We start from the raw sequence: 19,124 nt of genomic DNA on the forward strand, positions 1-19,124 counted from the left end.
ATCAGTCCCCCATTGATGAGTATTTAGGTTGTCTAATTCCTTTCCACTATAATAAATAATGTGAAAATAAACATTCTCATACAAGCATTTTCGTGCATTTGTGTAACTATCTGTGGAATAAATTCCTAAAAATGAAATTGAGTCTAAGGGTTGGGGAGTGAACAGTTTGAAAGCTACTGACAAATTGTTTTCTAATAAGGTTGCACCAATTACCCATTGGTTGCACCCATTCGTGTTATATAATGCTGCATGTTCTCTCACATAGCCAACATTGGGGGTTTTTTTTCCAACTTTTTTATCTTTGCCAGTCTTATAGGTGGAAAAATATTTTCTGTGTGTTTGTGGGTATGCCCGTCCACCATGAGTGCATGGTTCTGCCATTTCTGAACACAGTGACTCAAGTAAATAAAATCAAGGTAGTAATAGGGATGGATGCTATTTCAAAAATTTATCCTTATTTCTAAGAGTGATTAATTGGCTTTGCAGCCTATACTGGAAAGATTAATTATTAATATATACCGAGACTATATAGTAAACAGTGCTTGGGAGTTCCTTTCTGACTACTCTTTTATTTTTCAACGTGTTTATTTTTTACTTTTTGGCCATGCCACGTAGCTTGCAGGATATTAGTTCCCCAACCAGGGATTGAACCCGCCCCCTCAGCAAGGAGTCCTAACTACTGGACCACTAGAGAATTATCTTCTGATGACTCTTTGATCTTAAAATGTCAAACTAAGAATTGAGGGAATTATCAAGATTACTTAAGAAATTAATTCAATTATTTAGAAATGTCAGCACATGTCATTTGAAATAACGATGACTGAATAATGAATAATGATGAATAATGATCATAATAATGTTGAATAATGTTATAATAATGTTGAATAATAATGTTATATAATAATATATAATAATGTTGAATAATAATAAAATATAATAATGTTGAATAATGATGACAATGTGTATTGTATGTGCATGTATAACAGGCAGTCTTAAGAAGAGGCTTGTAGAAAAGGGAGTACAGTACATCTTCAAACTGTGTCTTAGTCTTATGAATAGTTTTGGAGGAAAGTTATTACTCCCGCTAAGAGAAATTTAAAATTCCTTACTGAAATCATTTAAATAACTTTTATTTTAGATCATAATTTTTTTCCCTTTTTTGTGGCTACAAAGCACGTGGGCTCTTACTTCCCTGACTAGGGATTGAACCCATAGCTCCCGCATTGGAAATGTGGAGTCTTAACCAGCGGATGGCCAGGGAAGTCCCTAAATAACCTCTCTATTTTAGAAGAGACTTAGAGAAAAATTGCAAAGTTACTACAGACGGTTCCCATACACCCCGCAGTTTCCTTATTTGTTAACGCCACACAGTAATACGGTACGTTTGTCACATATGTATTGATTGACACTTATTAACTAAAGTTCATACTTCACTCAGATCGCCCTAGTTTCCCCCAAATGTCCTTTTTCTGCTTCAGGCTCATACCCAGACTCCCAAGTTACAGTTACATTCTGTCATCATATCTCCCTGGGCTTCTCTGGGCTGTGACAGTTTTTCGTTTCCTTGTGTTTGATGAGCTTGACGATTTTGAGGAGTCCTGGCCAGGTATTTCATAGGATGTTCCTCAGCTGGGATCTGTCTGATGTTTTTCTCATAATGAGACTAGGGTTATGGATTAGGGAAAGGATGGACATACAGGTAAAATTCCTTATATTATCATATCACACTGTCAACATGACTCATCACTGTCACTGTTGACCTTAATCATCTGACTGAGTGAAATACATTTATTAACTTTCTGTGTTGGCATAAACAAGGCTACAGAATATAACGAATTGAGTCCTGAGGGTTTCAAAGTAAAGTGTGGTGGGGAGGCTGATTATTAGGGAGCCAGGGGTTCCCTGGTGGCTCAGATAGTAATGAATCTGCCTGCAGCGTGAGAGACCTGGGTTCGATCCCTGGGTTGGGAAGATCTCCTGGAGGAGGGAATGGCTACGCACTCCAGTATTCTCGCCTGTAGAATCCCCATGGAAAGAGAAGCCTGGTGGGCTACAGTCCACAGGGTTCCCGACAGTCCGACACAACTGACTGATGAGGCACACACAGCACAGGAGTCCCCTAACTCCTCAGGAGACCCTGCCAGGAGAGCAGAAAGAACTCTATGCCAGAATGTAATGAACCCTGGAGCAATACTGGAAATTTAGAAACACATTGTTCAAAATAATCCCACTGGGGTAAGTACTGCTACTCATACTTTACGAGGAAGAAACTGAGGCACAGTGCCAAGGATACAGGCAAGCTGAGATGCAATCCATGCAGTCTGGCCACAGGGCCCAGGCTCTTACCACTGTATCATCTCCCCAAATCCATCTTGACTTGGATTTCCCAGATTACTAGTGAGACACTAAGGCATCTTTCCTTTGGTATATTGGCTACTGGACTCCAGGACCTCACTGGGGACAGGTGATACAAAGAAGCAGCCATGAGGAACAGATTTCAGGTAAGACCTCAGAGTCAGAGCTGGTAGAGTTCTGGAAGGACGGCATCCCACGCCCAGAGTGAGGGGCCTGCTGGAGCCAGCAGCTGGGATCATCTCAAGGTGTAATTTAAGCGTGACCCTAGGCAAGGATCACCAGATTCAGCAAACAAAAATATCAGATCCCCACTTAAATTTGAACCTCAGATGAACAATTTTTATGTTCCAAATGAAGTTCAAATTCACCTGGGCATCTGTATTTTAACACTCCCCCTGGCTGCACGGCCCCCAAGCCCAATTTCCAGCCCTCTTAGATTCACTGATCACTTCAGTTGTGGTAGAGTCAGCTGTGACTGAATCAAAACCCCTTACACTGTGGCTCTACTGACATGGGAAGATAAATGGGAGCTCTAGAAGGCTGAGGGGTTCAGGAAAAAATAATTGAGAGAGAAGACAATTCTTTGTGAACAGTCCAATGTGCTTCATATGCAAAATGTCTTTCTAGAGAATTTCACCGAAATTGTCCTCATAAAGCACATCATAACACTCATTTGCTTCACGTATTTCTGTTACGAGCCTCTTCTGTTAAGGAGAGGGTGGGATGAGTTGAGAGAGTAGCATTGAAACATATGTGAAATTAGATAGCCAGTGGAAATTTGCTGTATGACGCAGGGAGCTCAAATAAGGTGCTCTGTGACAATCTAGAGGGGTTGGATGAGGTGGGAAGGAGGTTCAAGAGGGAGGGGACATGGGTATACTTATGGCTGATGCATGTTGAAGTGTGGCAGAAACCAACATAATGTTTTAAAGCAATTATTCTCCAATTAAAAATAAATAATGTTTTTTAAAAGCTGCAGTGGGAACACAGGTCTTGAGATTCACAGCCGCCATTCCCGCCACTCCAAACTTCTACCCCAGGAAACCCTCATTACAGTAAGCATGGTGCACACTACATGTAACAGTAGGAATCATGAAACAGAAGAAATCATGTCTCATGAACAAGTGTGCTTCTACAGAAGGTAGCGGTGTCTGAAACCAAACAGATACTTCTGAAGTGGGTGGATGGAAAAACAGAATCAGTCCTTCAAAACATTTGTTATTTAAGTATTAATGTATTGAGAATGTGTAATAAATGTCTGCCAACCCAAAGTTGATCTTTGAAAGGACATAATGAGGCAGGTAGAGAGACAGCCATGACGTGTGAGAAACAGTCATAGTCGAGGAGGTGATGGGAAGGATTTCAAGGACTTCCAATGGCATAAGTCTGTTCAGTCCCTGGGTTGATGAATCTAGATGAATGGAGCAGATCTTTCTTTCACAACTGGAGAAAGAGGTATAGTCTGGTTTAACCTTTATCCACAAACTCATAGAAAGTCTTAGGAAGCTATCAGTTTCACCAAATATGGGTCTCTGCTGCCACCTAGTGTTAATTTCTTAGTTTTAAAAAGCTAAAAACAGGAAGCTCCATACTCAAAAAATTTCACCTGGAGCTCCTTTGATCATTTCTATTTCAGGATTTCCAACTCTATCAAAGCCTTTTGTGGGTAAAAAAAAGAGAGAGTATATCCTCTATTTGTACTGCAAAAATATTTAAACTGTGTTGCATCTAATGTGTCCAAACTGTTTACAGAAGGAAAACCATTTGATAATGATACAGATTGGCCCAAGCCTCTTAAAGCCAGCAATCTTTTGCTGGGGACTGTTTTTTGGATACCGATGTTAGATACCTTTTCTCCCTTTCTTTCATTTCTGAACTCTATTAGGAAAAGAAGAAAAAAAACAAAAACAAAAAAGACAGTTTTGGGGTGCTCCCATCAACGATTCTCTCTAAATTAAAATAGTGGCAGAAGACAGTGATATCTGGCCCTGGGCTTTTAAACTAGGGCTAGTCTCAGTTTGGACACAGAAGTATTTAGCAGGGAGGGTGAGTTGGTGGCAGCCAAACTTTCAATCTTCTGAAGGCACAGACAGCGTGTGTGCACTTTCCTGCGTGGGAATCCACAGCCAAGAGACCAAAGAGCTGAGCTCATTGAGCAAAGAGACATCATTTCTGTCTAATTGTCTTCTCATCCTTTATACTGTATCTGGGTAGCCAAATAAAGGTAGGGCCAAGAGATTGTTATGTAGGACTTCCCCGGTGGTCCAGTGGCTAAGACTTCCTGCTCCCAATGTAAGGGACTGGGATTTGATCTCTGGTCAGGGAACTAGATCTCACATGTTGCAACTAAGCCCCAGTACAGCCAAACAAATAAATAAGTCTTTTAAAAAAATAATTTAAAAGAGAGATATTGTTAAAAGAGTTACATTAAGGTAGTGTTAGTCGCTCAGTCGTGTCTGACTCTCTGCGACCCCATGGACTATAGCCTGTCAGGTTCCTGGATCAGCAAGAATACTGGAATGGGTTGCCATTTCCTTCTCCCAGGATGTTACTGTAAGAACACACCAGGCACACCCGCACACTAGGCTTCCCTGTCCATCACCAACTCCCGGAGCTCACTCAAACTCACATCCAATGAGTTGGTGATGTCATCCAACCATCTTATCCTCTATCGTCCCCTTCTCCTCCCGCCTTCAATCCTTTAGGATGGGCTGGCTGGATCTCCTTGCAGTCCAAGGGACTCTCAAGAGTCTTCTCCAACACCACAGTTCAAAAGCGTCAATTCTTCCATGCTCAGCTTTCTTTATAGTCCAACTCTCACATCCATACATGACCACTGGAAAAACCATAGCCTTAACGAGACGGACCCTTGTTGGCAAAGCAATGTCTCTGCTTTTTAATATGCTGTCTAGGTTGGTCATAACTTTCCATCCAAGGAGTAAGCATCTTTAGTTGTATTTCAAAGCGATGGTCGACTTCACGTTCATCATCTATTCTTGAAAGTTTTAAGTGCTTTTCAATCACAAGTCTTACTGGAAAATACTGATAACCACCATAAGGGAAAGAGTCAAAGGACCAAAACTGGAATGAGAAACTATATTCTGATATTAGTTTGAGCAGAGGGGGAACAGGAAAAGATTGTTCTCTGCAAATGACATGATTCCACTGAGGAACATGATAGAACTTTTATCTTAATACAAATTAGCCAAATTACTACAAATCCCATGGTGCCATTACAGCAGCATTGATACAAACAAGTGAACAGAAGAGAGTGAACAAGTTCGGATTTTCTTGGCCTCCTCCTTTATCAGCCTCCATGTACCTACTGCACCTTATTCAGCCCACTCTACAGAGTGGCTGACATCTTACCTCGACTCCGAGCCCAGGGTTAAACCTCTGCTTTCATTGCACAGGATCCAGGCTTTTCTTACATCATGGTCTTTCATATCCAGTAACAGAGGGATGACCTTCACATAAGCCTCACCTAAAAGTGTTCTGAAAATGTTTTGAACAAAACCCCCAGTAAGAAATGAATTTATACTGTGATCCTTTATACACATGTGCAAGTGTGTATGTATATACTTGTAAACAAGTTACACAAAACAATGTTTATCCTAACTGGTACATTCTGATGTCTCTTCTACTTTAATTTTTTTTAAACTGTGGTTTTTATCCACTACATTGATTTCACAGTCTATTAATGAGTCCTGAGCTGTAGTTACAGTGATGTACAAGACTGTCATATTTTGAGACATGGAATTGTATTTCTTAAGCTAATCAATCTGGAATTGTAAAATTCTAAAAAATAAATATAAATTTCAGTAGCAATATCGAAAAGCATTTCTCTTTCCTGAAGTGAAAGTCACTCAGTTGTGTCTGACTCTTTGCAACCCCATGGACTATACGGTTAATGGAATTATCCAGGCCAGAAGGAGTGGGTAGCCTTTCCCTTCGCTAGGGGATCTTCCCAACCCAGGAATCAAACCCAGGTCTCCCAAACTTCAGGCGGATTCTTTACCAGCTGAGCCTCAAGGGAAGCCCAAGAATACTGGAGTGGGTAGCCTATCCCTTCTCCAGGGGATCTTCCCCACCCAGGAATCGAACCGGGGTCTCCTTCATTGCAGGCAGTTTCTTTACCAACTGAGCTATCAGCACTGAGAACGTTCTGAAGAACTGGTGGATGCAGATAAACATGGGTGGAAGCCTGTGAAGCAGCCCAAAAGAAGAATGAAAGCATTTATGGAAATTCGGCCAACCTGCATAATGGCAACAGGAGCCTCTCACAGCAATGCTGCCATGTAATCTGAGTTTCCTTTTGCTAGAAGAAATGATTAAAAAAACCCAAACTCTTCAAATTGGGAAGAACCTTAAGGGTCAAGTTCTATTTTCCCCTACTGGATGACAAAAGTAAGTCAGCGTTCCTTTGAAAATCTGAGCACTGACTTTGATCCTATCCCAAAGAGTTAATTTCAATTAGAAGTAGAATTAAAAAAAGATTCACTAAAATATCACCTCTTTTTTCTCCCAGATGATTACTAGAATTTTATTAGCCAAGGGAAAGCAGCTGGAAGAGAAATAGCAAACAAAAAAATACATCTTAAGGATCCTTAAGTACATATTTATAATTTAAGTATCATATCTTAAAAGGCCATAGTCCATCAGTTCATTAAATGCACCAACTTATGTCACAGGTCCATTTGTCAACTGAAGTAATGTCCACTGTCCTTTGGCTCAACAGACTGTCCTTTACATCTGACCTTGATCTCTGTGATTGGCATCAGAAAGGATGCTGTCGATGGTTTGAGGTCAACATCTGAAAGGTAAACACAGCTCTGGAGGCAGGTGTTTCCAGCTGCCGGAGTCCTCTTCCACCGACATCCATGCCAGCAACAAACAGCCAAGAGTTCAGAAGGCAAAGGCTCAGGAACAGCCCACACCGTGTCAGTCTTTGAGGGGAGTGCACCCCAGTCCAGGTGGAGGCGGGCTCTGGAGCCTCGCTCCTGGCAGAGAGCCTATCACCCAGCACTGATGGGCCCCCTAGGACTTCCCACAGCGCCGGGGGCTGTGAGCTCAGAAAGTGCTTTCCAGTAGGCAGTGGCACCCACAGCCGGTGGGACACACCTCCTGAGTCCGAAACCACTCCATCATGTGGCTGGTGTGCCCCCCGTGTCCACAGGCCAGGCAGAAGTTGGACGACCCTCGCACAGCCACGTGGCAGATGGCACACTGGAACGTGAAGCCTTTGCAGATGGCACACTGCGTGCCCCGGACCTCACTCCGGCAGTGGCTGCAGTACACGCCAAACTCTGGAGAAGGGTGGAGGTGGCCAAAAAAGAGACACGGTGAGTTTAGCTCTGCAAACGAGAACTGGGCATTGTGAGCAGTAAAGATGTATTCATTAGGGAGGGCTCTGTAGGATCTTATTAAACCACTGCTGTTCAATTTTTTTAAATGGCAGAACCCCCGATGGCCTCTCTTATTTCCCTTCCCTAAGGAAATAGAAGCCTATCATTGGGGGCTCCTTTCATCTCAACACCCACAGATATTCGTATCTCCCTCTTCTTTCACCCCTTACAGTAGAGGAAGGGTCCTGGGTTCTTCCTTCTATCAGAACCAGCTCCTCTGCTTCAAAACAACAGGCAGTCATAAAAAGGGACCAAGAGAGACATTCCATACACAGTAATTGAGGGAAATATTTCATGGTAGTTCCTAGTTAAGGTAAATCCTGAGATAAACCAGCTTGAAAATCTTGATGAAAAATAGCTATGTTTTCTTAAGCGTGACTTAAAAAAATTTTTTTATTGAAGTATAGTTGTTTTACATGTTGTTAGTTTCAGGTGTACAGCAAAGTGCTTCAGTTACACATATAGTCATACTTTTTCAGACTCTTTTCTCATATGGGTTATCAGAATATTGAGTAGAGTTCCCTGTGCCATACAGTAGGTCACACTTGTTATCTACCTTATATATACTAGTGTATGTATGTTCATCTCAAGCTCCTGATTTATCCCTCCTCCCCATGCTTCCCCTTCGATAACCATAAGTTTGTTTCAATAACTCTGTTTGTTTCTGCTTGGTAAATAAGTTCATTTGCATCATTTTTTAAAAATTATGTTCCACATATGAGTGATATTATATGATATTTGTCTTTCTCTTGTCTGACTTACTTCATTTAAAATGATAATCTCTAGGTCCATCCATGATGATACAAAAGCATGATTTCATTCTTTTTATGGCTGAGTAATATTCCAGTGTGTATACACACACACACATGCACACACACACATCTTCTTTATCCATTCATCTGTCGACGGACACTTAGGTTGCTTCCATGTCCTGGTTACTGTAAACAGCACTGCTATGAACACTGGTGTGTCTGTATCTTTTCAAATTAGGATTTTCTCTAGATACATGCCCAGGAATGGGACTGTTGAATCATACACTAGTTCTATTTTTAGTTTTTTAAGAAACCCCCATATTGTTCTCCACAGCAGCTGCTTCAATTTACTTTCTCACCAGCAGTGTAAGAGGGTTCCCTTTTCTCTACACCCTCTCCAACATTTATTATTTTCATGATGGCCATTCTGACTGATGTGAGGTGATACCTCATTGTGGTTTTGATTTGCATTTCTCTAATAATCAGCAATGTTGAGCATCTTTTCATGTGCTTTCTGGCAATCTGTATGTCTCCTTTGGAGAAATATCTATTTAGATCCTCTGTCCATTTTTTGATTGGGTTATTAGTTCTTTTTTAATATTGAGCTACAGGAACTCTTTGTAGATTTTGGAGGTTAATCCTTTGTTGGTTGCTTTGTTTGCAAATATTTTCTCCCATTCTATGGGCTACTTTTTCATTTTATTTACAGTTTCTTGTGCTGTACAAAAGCTTTTAAGTTTAATTAGGTCCTATTTGCTTATTTTTGTTTTCATTACTCTAGGATGTGGATCCAAAAAGATATTGCTACAATCTATGTCAAGAGTTTATGCCTATGTTTTCCTCTAAAGACTTTTATAGCATCCAGTCTCACATTTAGGTTAAAATCCACTTGAGTTTATTTTTGTGTATACTGTTACAGAATGTTTTAACTTCATTCTTTTACAGGTAGCTGTCCAGTTTACCCAGCACTACTTATTGAAGAGGCTGTCTTTTCTCCACTATATATTCTTGCCTTCTTTGCCATAGATTAATTGGCCATGGGTACATGGGTTTATTGCTGAGCTTTCTAATCTATTACATTGATCTGTATTTCTATTTCTGTGCCAGAATAAAATACCTAGGAATAAACCTACCCAAGGAGACAAAAGACCTGTTCTCTGAAAACTATAAGACACTCATGAAAGAAATCAAAGATCACACAGATGGAAAGATATAGCATATTCTTGGATTGGAAGAATCAGTATTGTCAAAATGACAATATTACCCAAAGCAATCTACACTTTCAATGCAATCCCTATCAAATTACCAATGACATTTTTCACAGAACTAGAACAAAAAATTGTTTAATTTATATGCAAACACAGAAGACCCTGAATAGCCAAAGCAATCCTGAGAAAGAAAAAACGGAACTGAAGGGATCAGACACCCTCATTTGTAATCAAAGGAGTATGGATTAAAGACTTCCTGAACAACTTCAACCCCAAACCAGACTTTAAAGTCCTTTGTCCAGCCCAAGGAACCCAGCACAACCTTTTGAACAGATGTCAAAGGGTCTAGCTGACTGATGGGCTGACAAATCAGTTACATATCTCTGTGATTCATTATTTACCTGGAACTAATTTACAAGACAAATTGCAGGAGGCCATCGCTAATCTTTCCCTGATATACCTGCATGCCTGTAGATGCTCTGAAAAATATTATAGATTACCCAAATAGCATTTTGTGTCTGTACTTCTTCATGTACATGCACCAAGATAATCCATATTAAAATAGTCCTTTTATTCAATATTTAAGTCTATGTATTATTTTGGTTTGTTTGTATTTAACTGAAACTATATTCACACAACTTAAAGAATCAAATTATTCTATACACTGTATTATCAAAACCAGCACTCCCTTCCACTCCCAGACCCATCACTCCCTAGAGGAAATTCTTCCAACCCATTTAACTATTTCTTCTGTTTTTATCTCCCTATCTACACATGTTTATAAAGTTATTTCTTTTAAAAAAAATTATTTATTTTCAATTGAAGGATAATTGCTTTACAGTATTGTATTGGTACAGGTATACATATGTCCCCTCCCTAGTTATTCCTTAATTGTCATATTTAAGCACTGTCTATTGACCTTCCCCAGTGGAAGTTCTTTCACTCCCCAATTTCCCCAACCAGACTCATGGACCACTTGTTCCTCTTCTTCCCCACGCAGCTCTATTATCATTTGGTTGGATTAATGTTGCTTTTACATTGTTTCTCTAGGTAAGTATTCATCAAGCCAAACCACATACCATGATGACTTCCTTTCTTTCTTGCACATTTTGTTTTTCCTAGAGTTAGTCTTGTTTTTTCATTTGCTTATTATGTACTTATTGACAATTTACCTCCAAACACCTGAGTCTTTTAGAAACACACTGAATACTGAAACACGCTAGGTATTTTTTCTCAGGGACAACACTCTGAAGCTCCAGCCTGGACTGCTGTGTCTCCAGGTCTGTCACGCACATCTCCCTTCATCATCGTCCTGACACCCTGGTTTCCTGGCTTCGCATCTATTCCTCCTCCTTAGATAGGCTGAAGGTTTACTCTAACTCTTAAAGGATGACCTGGGTACAGAACTCTAGGTTAGATGCTAAGGGAGTCTAAGAGGATCGTTTCTTCGAGCCCAGGGAAGGCACTGCTGCACTGCTGCTGTCCAGCCCCAGGATCTTCAGCAGCTTCACTGCTCCCAAGAAGTGTGATGCTATTCGTATTCCTATCCTTTGCAGGCGACTCATCTTCTATCTCTGGAAACTTCTAGGATCTTCTCTAGATCCCCGAGTCTTTCTTCATTCATATACTAGCTATGTAGCAGGTCCTTTATCAGGAAATTTGTCCACCTTTTCTAGACAGTGAACTTCCAGTTTTCTGCTGGGGGAGGGGAAGGGTGAAAACTGCTTTGCAAAATAGGAGTGGGGATCTGGGGACCCTATAAAGGCCATCATACAAGGCTCCTACTTCTGACCTCACCTTCCTGCCACTTGCAGCAGTTCTGGGTACTTGTAATTCCTGAACCATCTGGGGGTTCTGCCATGTGTTGGGCTTCCCTGGTGGCTCAGACGGTAAAGAATCTGCCAGCAATGCAGGAGACCTGAGTTGGATCCTTAGGTCAGGAAGATCCCCTAGAGAAGGAAATGGCAACCTATTCCAGTATTCTTGCCTGGAGAATTCCATGGACAGAGGAGCCTGACAAGCTGCAGTCCATGGGATTAGTTACATGGGGTTATCCATGTGTGTTACTGTTTTTCTGCCTGCCAGTTCAGTGTTCAGCTCCCTCTCTGTAAAATCAGCTACCACTAACTATCTGTAACCCAGGTCCCAAATTTTATTGCCAATATTTCTTTTCCTTGCATAGCTGTGTCTTTTCATAAAAGCTCTATGTAGACACTTCAGCAGGGTCTGGGGGAGAAAGGAAATCAGAATGTGTTCAGTCTATTCTTGATGTCTCTCTTTTGTATCATTCTTTAGAAAATATCTCTTAACTTCTTTCATATCATAGTCTTGCTTTTCCTCAAAACACACTAGTATCTCATTCAAAGTCTGTTTCTGGTTCTTTCTCCAAGACTCAAGCTCCAACTACTGGTTTCTCTCAAGGCCCAGAATCAGAGGGCTCTCTTAGTTGAGAGCCCATTCCACCCCACAGTTCCCAGGTAAATGCACTCAATGCTCACAGCATGAATACCATCAATATGCTAAATATTCCCACATTCCTAGTTTCAGCCCTAAACTCTCCTTTAAGTTCCAGACTCATATCCAACTGTCTACATGATTTCTACAGTTTGAACTTCAACATTTCCTACTATTCCAAACTGCGTTTTCAATTTTCTTCCAATCTTTTCTAATCTTAGAATATGGCATCGCCATTTCCAGTTCAAGCTGGAAACTTAGAATCATTTAAGCTTTGTCTCGTCCTCAAGCCCACATCCAACTTGTTAGTAAGACATACTGATATTGAGTCTACCCCTGAAATGCATTTTTCCTTCATCCATCTCTTTCCACTTCCACTGATGACACCTGAGACCAGGCCGTCCTTCTCTCTCTGACCACCTTAACAGTCTTCAAATGCCCTGTCCGCCTCTACTTCTGTCCTCCTCCAATCCTTTCTTCCTATAATAGCCAAAGAAATCCTCTTGCAGTGGAAACCGGAGCATACCACTTCTTCCAGCTGTCTGCTGCCGGGTGGAGCTATGCTCCCTCCCTGTCAGTTTGGCCTCATTCTCCTTTTTTTCGGCCGCACCACACAGCTTGCAAGATTTTAGTTCCCTGATTGAACCCAAACCCACAACAGTGAAAGCAGAGTCCTGACCACTGGACTGTTAGGAGAGTCATGTCACTTACTCCTTAATGTCCTTTGAAACTCATCACTGGACTTAGAATACAGTCCAAGTTCTTACCGTGACTTTCAAGCCCGACTCTCCTGTGGTCTAGTTTTACAGCACTCTTCTCACTCACTGTGTTCTAGCACACTGGTCTTCCTTCGCCTGTTCAAAACAATAGCTATTTCCCCTGTGGGGCTGCTCCTGGGTGGGATGCCCTTCGTGAGACTGTCCTGCTGCACAGGTGGCTCCGTCCTGTCCTGCTGACCTCGGCTCCTCAGACAGCCTTCCCAATGCAGCTCAAAATGTCTGCTAAAATTCTCCCTCCCTGCTCCCCTGACCCAACATCCTTTTTGCTTGCTCATAAGTACTGATCACAGCTTGTAATTATTTTTCTCCCCCACTGGCCTAGGAGTTGCCACAAAGGAGGAGTGTGCCAGCACTGCAACTAAGAGGAGTCTCATAAACATTAGCTGAATAACTGAATAAATGTCCCTGCTGCCAGTCAATATCTGAGGATTGTACAGACAACTTCTTCCTTTACAATGAAAATGTAATTGTCTCATGAAATGCCAGGGTTTTCAATAACTTAAAATAGACTCAAAGTACTTCAGAAATTTCCACTTATAAATGAGACACTGGAACTTCCAAGGATTATGTATGGACACGTTAAATGACAGAACCTTTCAGAGAGTGATGAGAACAGAAAGAAGTCATATTTACCAATGCCTTTGTGAGGATCAGGAGGACAGGAAACAAACTTCAGCACTTCAGCTCGTTTCTCCCTCAGACCCCAACGGTAGAGGATTTCTCCATAGCATTTCTTAAAGTCATCAAATTGCTGGGTATTAGCGGGGTCCAGAAGCCTGGATCAAATTCAAAACATATCTCGTCAGTTCCTTTAAGAGAAACAAGTTTGATGCCAAATGGCACTTAATATACCTCTCTTAGGGTTTCCCTGGCAGCTCAGATGGTAAAGAATCCGCCTGCAGTGCGGGAGACCTGGGTTCGATCCCAGGGTTGGGATTATTCCCTGGAGAAAGGCACGGCAACCCACTCCAGTATTCTTGCCTGCCTGGAAAATCCCCATGGACAGAGGAGTCTGGTGGGCTACTTCCATGGGGTTGCAGAGAGTCGGACATGACTGAATGACTAAGCACAGCATATACTTTTGTTAAAAGCAAGAGTCCCAGTGTGGGAAGAATCTAAGCATCACAGAACTACAGCTCCTGGCTGGGAAGGTCATTACCTTTTATTTTTATCATGCTGATCACGCTCTCGCTCACGAGGATCACTGTAGGTCAGACTCCCAAAGCGGATTTCTTCTGGTGAGGACTCTCCCCAGGGTGAAGATATGTGTTCTGTTTCTCTTCCCACTGAAGAAAATCAAATGGGAAGGGAAGATGGAAATCAGAGGAGGCATGGGAAATAACCTGAAATCTCTCATGATGCACATGTGTCCCATTTACTTCCTGGAAGGAAAATAAGCTAAGCTGAAGATTCTAAGTCCTAGAACTAAACAGAACACTTTCCTATCCTTACCTTTCTGTCTGCTGCTGCTGCTGCTGCCAAGTCACTTTAGTCGTGTCCGACTCTGTGTGACCCTTTCTGTCTAGGTATTTACTATTAACGTAACTTGATAATTAGGTACACACACAATGATAAGCAAATTATAAGAGTGATATAGATTATTAGGCAGGCATTACTTATTTTAGAAAAACTCTTTAAATAGCATGAGAAAATGCTCATGATAAAATAAAAAATAGAACATAAAACCACAAATATAGAAAGATCTGCCCCCCTCCCCCCGCCCCCAACACACACACACACACACACACACACACACAGACTGGACGGAAATGTCCTGGAATGTTAACAGATCTTATTTATTTCTAGGTGGGGAAATCAACCATTAGTATTTTCTCCACCAACATTTGTTTTCTTCAACAGGCAAATAGTACTTCTGTTATCAACAAAATTAAAATCATTTTTAAAAAGAAATTTTAGAACTCCAGAAAACACATATACACCTACTGGTTACATAGACCTTTACGGCCAGGTGGGACTGGGCTCAGCTTCACTTCCCTATCCTGAAGGAGGTTCGAGGTGGAGGGTGTGGGGGGTGGTAACAGGAAGTGGTAGGCGATGGGGAAGGGGCTTGTGCAGCACAAAGGATAAGGGCTGGGGCTGGCGATGGACAATGGGAAGGCCCACTGCCAGTTCCTCAAGGTCACAGGATGGGAAGTAACCAAGCAAGGCAGAGAGACTGCAGAAACCAGCGTGCTCAGACACAAAAGCCCATGTCTCAGCCCTTGCTGACTGGTATCTCCACCGTACTCAGTTTAAAGGTCAATGAGGGGACTTCCCTGGCAGTCCAGGGGTTAGACTTGGCACTTTCACTGCTGGGGCCTGGGTTCAGTCCCTGGTTGGGAGACTGAGACCCTGTAAGGTGCACAGTACAGTCAAAAATTAAAAAGTAAATAAACACATACAAGGCAATGAGAAACAAGGGAAAATATGAAGAATATTCATCAGCTAAAGATCACATATTAAATCACACACCACACTGAAAGTATAAAACCCCAGCATGGGCTAAGGCAGCTCCGTACTGACCTATGTTCCAGCCACCAGTGTTGAACCCCGGGTCGGACAAGCTTGAGCAGGAGCCTGAGGATGTAAAGCTGGGCTGCAATGAAAGCGGGAGCAGTGTGAGGGCGCCACTTCCCACGACGGCTGACCTTTGCAAAAAGCCAGATTCAGGCCAGGAAACCCCCAGCTTACATATCGACTGTGGGACACCACAAGGTTAGCTGAGCGGCTGGGAAAAGGCCCGAAAGGGTTTGGTATCCCCTGCGGTCGAGACTGGGCTTCGAACACGCTGCAGAGCATGGCCAACGTCTGCACGTCCCGGAGCCGGCAGTAATGAGCCAGTCTGGAGAGAAAGGGGCATGGGAGAAGTCGTGAGAAGGCACGGGGGAATGATGACTGTCGCGAATGCGGCAGGTCGTTCCCATTGGGGAAGGAAGGGAGAGCTGATTTAAAAACTAACTTTATTGAAGTGTAGTTGACTTACAACATTGTGTTAATTTCTACTATACTGCAAAGTGCTTCAGTTACACATATATACACATTCTTTTTCATATGCATTTCCATTATAGTTTATATAGAATGGATAAACAACAAGGTCCTTACTGGATAGCACAGTGAACTATATTCAGTATCCTATGATAAACCATAAAAGAAGAGAGAATTCTTGATTTTGCCTCAAAAGCCCCCATCAGGAACAAGAGCTTTCTACAGACCCAGCAGCTTGATCGACTTGTTTTGGAATAACACATATCAGAGTATCACACACGACCTAGAACCCATCTGAAAGCTCCTGGTAGGCATCCAGGCCTGGGCTCAGACTTGATGAAGTTTCTCCAAGAATTAGGGAGACTCAACTCACATCTGAGTGAGGCCTCCCCAACTCCAGGGAGGCATCACACTGCTTTCTAGGGGTTTCCTAGTCCTCCATTCATATAACCTAAGGCTACATGAAAGTGCTCAGAGAAATGGAGAGCAGGTCAGACTCCAGAGGTGGCATTATGAGTCTGAGCTATTAAATAAGAACAACAGGGAACAGTTTTATTACCTCTTAGGTCCTCACTTCCCCTTTGCTCCTTTCAGGACAACTGCCCCAGAAGGTGAGGTACAGATCCCAGGAACTTGGCCTTTGCAATGGAATAGTATCGATACTTTCCTAACAAGCAAAGTCTAATAGTTTTAAGGTGTTTTCACACTTTCTCATGAGCCTCCTAGGAAGTGGGTAGAACAAACATCATTATCCTGTGTTACCACGAGGCACTTGAAGAGTGAGCAAGCATCCCAGATCTCTCCTCAAATAGGTAAAGTGAACCTCCACCTGAAGGAAGGAGAGCTTCTCCATCTCTCTTCAGGACCTGGGCCTCCCTGTCGTGGAGGCTCCAGTGATTTTTCCTGGCTGTAAATAATTTTGCACGTTGTAGTTCCTGTTAGTCATACTTTAGTGCAATAAATCAAACTCAGTATTTTCATAAACCATCTAGTAGGGTGAACACATCGTGGCCTTTGGAAAACACAAATCCAACATACAGTTCTCTAACCTGCTCTCAGGGGCGAGGTTCTACAGCACCTCAACAAACTTTTTACCTCAGGAGCTCTGTGTTCAGACAGATACGATTTCTGGGACAAAGCATAACTCTCTCAAGGATATCTGAGTCTAAAATCGTCATTATAAATGACAAATATTATATAGTTCCTCCTGTTCTAAGGAATCAGTTCTGCACAGAAGTTACTGCAACTTTAAAAGGAAAGGTCTCACTTCCTCTTCTCATGCCTCAAGGCTTTGTACTTTAGACAATAACACTGAAAGCGTTTACAGACCTAAAAGTGACACCATTCATTTTCCTCACTTTTAGCTCTCAAAACCTACAGGGACTCCAGCAGTTGTCGCCCAAATGGATGTCGAGCCCAGGGTGTTTCCAAATCTGGGTCAGACTTCGGACCAAGGCAAAGATCCGTAGCTACTGTGGCCAGCGACCAAACCTGGACAGATCAAAGAGAAACAGCCACACTCAGACTGGGGAGCAGAGGACCAGGAACCAGGAAAGAACCACCCCTCCTCCACCACCTCCATACACAGCCTAATCTGACTCTGTGCGACCCCATAGACGGCAGCCCGCCAGGCTCCCCCGTCCCTGGGATTCTCTAGGCAAGAACACTGGAGTGGGTTGCCATTTCCTTCTCCAATGCATGAAAGTGAAAAGTGAAAGTGAAGTCGCTCAGTTGTGTCCGACTCTTAGCGACCCCATGGACTGCAGCCTACCAGGGTTCTCCATCCATGGGATTTTCCAGGCAGGAGTACTGGAGTGGGGTGCCACTGCCTTCTCCGCCTTGCTACTCTGGGGGTGGCCAAAGCTGGGAGCTTATTGAAATGCAGAGTTTGAGGCTATGCTCCAGACTTATTGAATCAGAATTTGCATTTCTGCAAGATTCTCAGGGGACTTGTACCCCATCTGAAAAAACCTAGCCCTAAAAACTTTTATGAAGCAGACTTCAGAGAAAGACACTATACAGTAACTTCCATCGGTTGCCTATTTAACCAATGACTTGTGTGTCTTTTTCTGCTGCTTCATTAGTGAATTGGCAGGGGAAAAAAAAAATGCATTCAATATCATACTGAAGATCTGTCCTTTCTCCAAATAATGAAAAACTTTTCATTATGAAAATTTTAGTACACTCTCTGAAGCTACAGAAAAATAGGCCAAGACCCAGCTTTCTTTTTGTTGACATCAAATGTGAGGAGTATCTCCAAATTTGAAATCTCACGGGGCTTGGACTCATCAAGCAGAAACTAAAATCCATAAGGTGTCTATTAAATATAAGATTTAGCACACCCAAAATACAAATACATCACACCATCAACAGAGCCCCCATCCCCTCCATACCTATAAAAATGGAATATATTTTTGGAAAATTTTTCTTACTATTATATGCCCACTAACTGGAAAACACTATTAGACTCTGATAGAAACTCGAAAGGAAAAAGACACAGACTTTCAATCAGAAGTTTAAAACAGAACAAAAAAATAAGCAAATAAAAACACTGAAAAACAGGAACAGAAACACATCAGATATGTTAAAAAAAAAAAAAAAATCAACTAAATGGTGTGGCTCCAATAACACCCATGAGTATTGGTTCAAACGAAAAACATTCATTTCTATGATCAATGGCCCAGCTGGATGGCTGCTGGAAGAAGTTCAGAGGTTTCTGGGATAAGAAAGGACTTTTACTATTCTGGCTGACAACTTGGGCCCGTCATTTCCTCATTTATAATACATGTTTCCTAAGTGCCTTCAATGGAAATAGTTGATACTTAGGTTTATTTCTGCAAATCTTTCTTGCAAAGCAGGTGACATATCATCTTCAGCACGTGAATAAAAAATTAAAAAAAACTCTCCAAGCATTAGCATTGATGTCGTTCCCAGCCCATTAAGCAAGACCATACCACAGAGATGACTGGAATTGCAAGAATAGCAGCAATCATTTGCCACATATTGGATACTTACACTTATGAGACACAGGTATGGACACTGTACATATATTACCTTACTGAGTTCTCATAAGGACCTCAGAAGCAGAAGTATTGTTCCTATTTTAGAGTTGAGGAAATGAAGTTCAAAATGATTAGGCAGCTGCCTAGGATCTCACAACATGAAAGGGACAGAGCCCAGATGTAA

The 19,124-nt window shown here is 42.0% G+C and overlaps 1 protein-coding gene across 10 annotated transcripts in view; it reads right to left on the minus strand.

The window, feature by feature from the left end:
• The window catches only part of WDR59 (WD repeat domain 59), a 106,667-nt gene that overhangs the window by 19,333 nt on the left and 68,210 nt on the right, over window positions 1-19,124 (minus strand). For 5 of the 10 annotated variants that reach the window (XM_061386727.1, XM_061386728.1, XM_061386729.1 and 2 more), the window contains 6 exons: window positions 17,317-17,429; window positions 15,645-15,795; window positions 15,477-15,549; window positions 14,113-14,239; window positions 13,587-13,729; window positions 6,869-7,661 (listed from right to left, as the gene is read on the minus strand). In XM_061386727.1, the coding sequence (XP_061242711.1) occupies window positions 7,426-7,661; window positions 13,587-13,729; window positions 14,113-14,239; window positions 15,477-15,549; window positions 15,645-15,795; window positions 17,317-17,429 (843 nt within the window). In that variant the 3' untranslated portion in view covers window positions 6,869-7,425. Of the gene's footprint in view, window positions 1-5,341; window positions 5,851-6,868; window positions 7,662-13,586; window positions 13,730-14,112; window positions 14,240-15,476; window positions 15,550-15,644; window positions 15,796-15,827; window positions 16,661-17,267; window positions 17,430-19,124 lie in introns of those variants that run through there. The other 5 variants (XR_009730677.1, XM_061386733.1, XM_061386736.1 and 2 more) reach the window with 5 other exon arrangements.

Source organism: Bos javanicus, chromosome 18, assembly GCF_032452875.1.
Source record: "Bos javanicus breed banteng chromosome 18, ARS-OSU_banteng_1.0, whole genome shotgun sequence".
Taxonomy (NCBI): domain Eukaryota; kingdom Metazoa; phylum Chordata; class Mammalia; order Artiodactyla; family Bovidae; genus Bos; species Bos javanicus.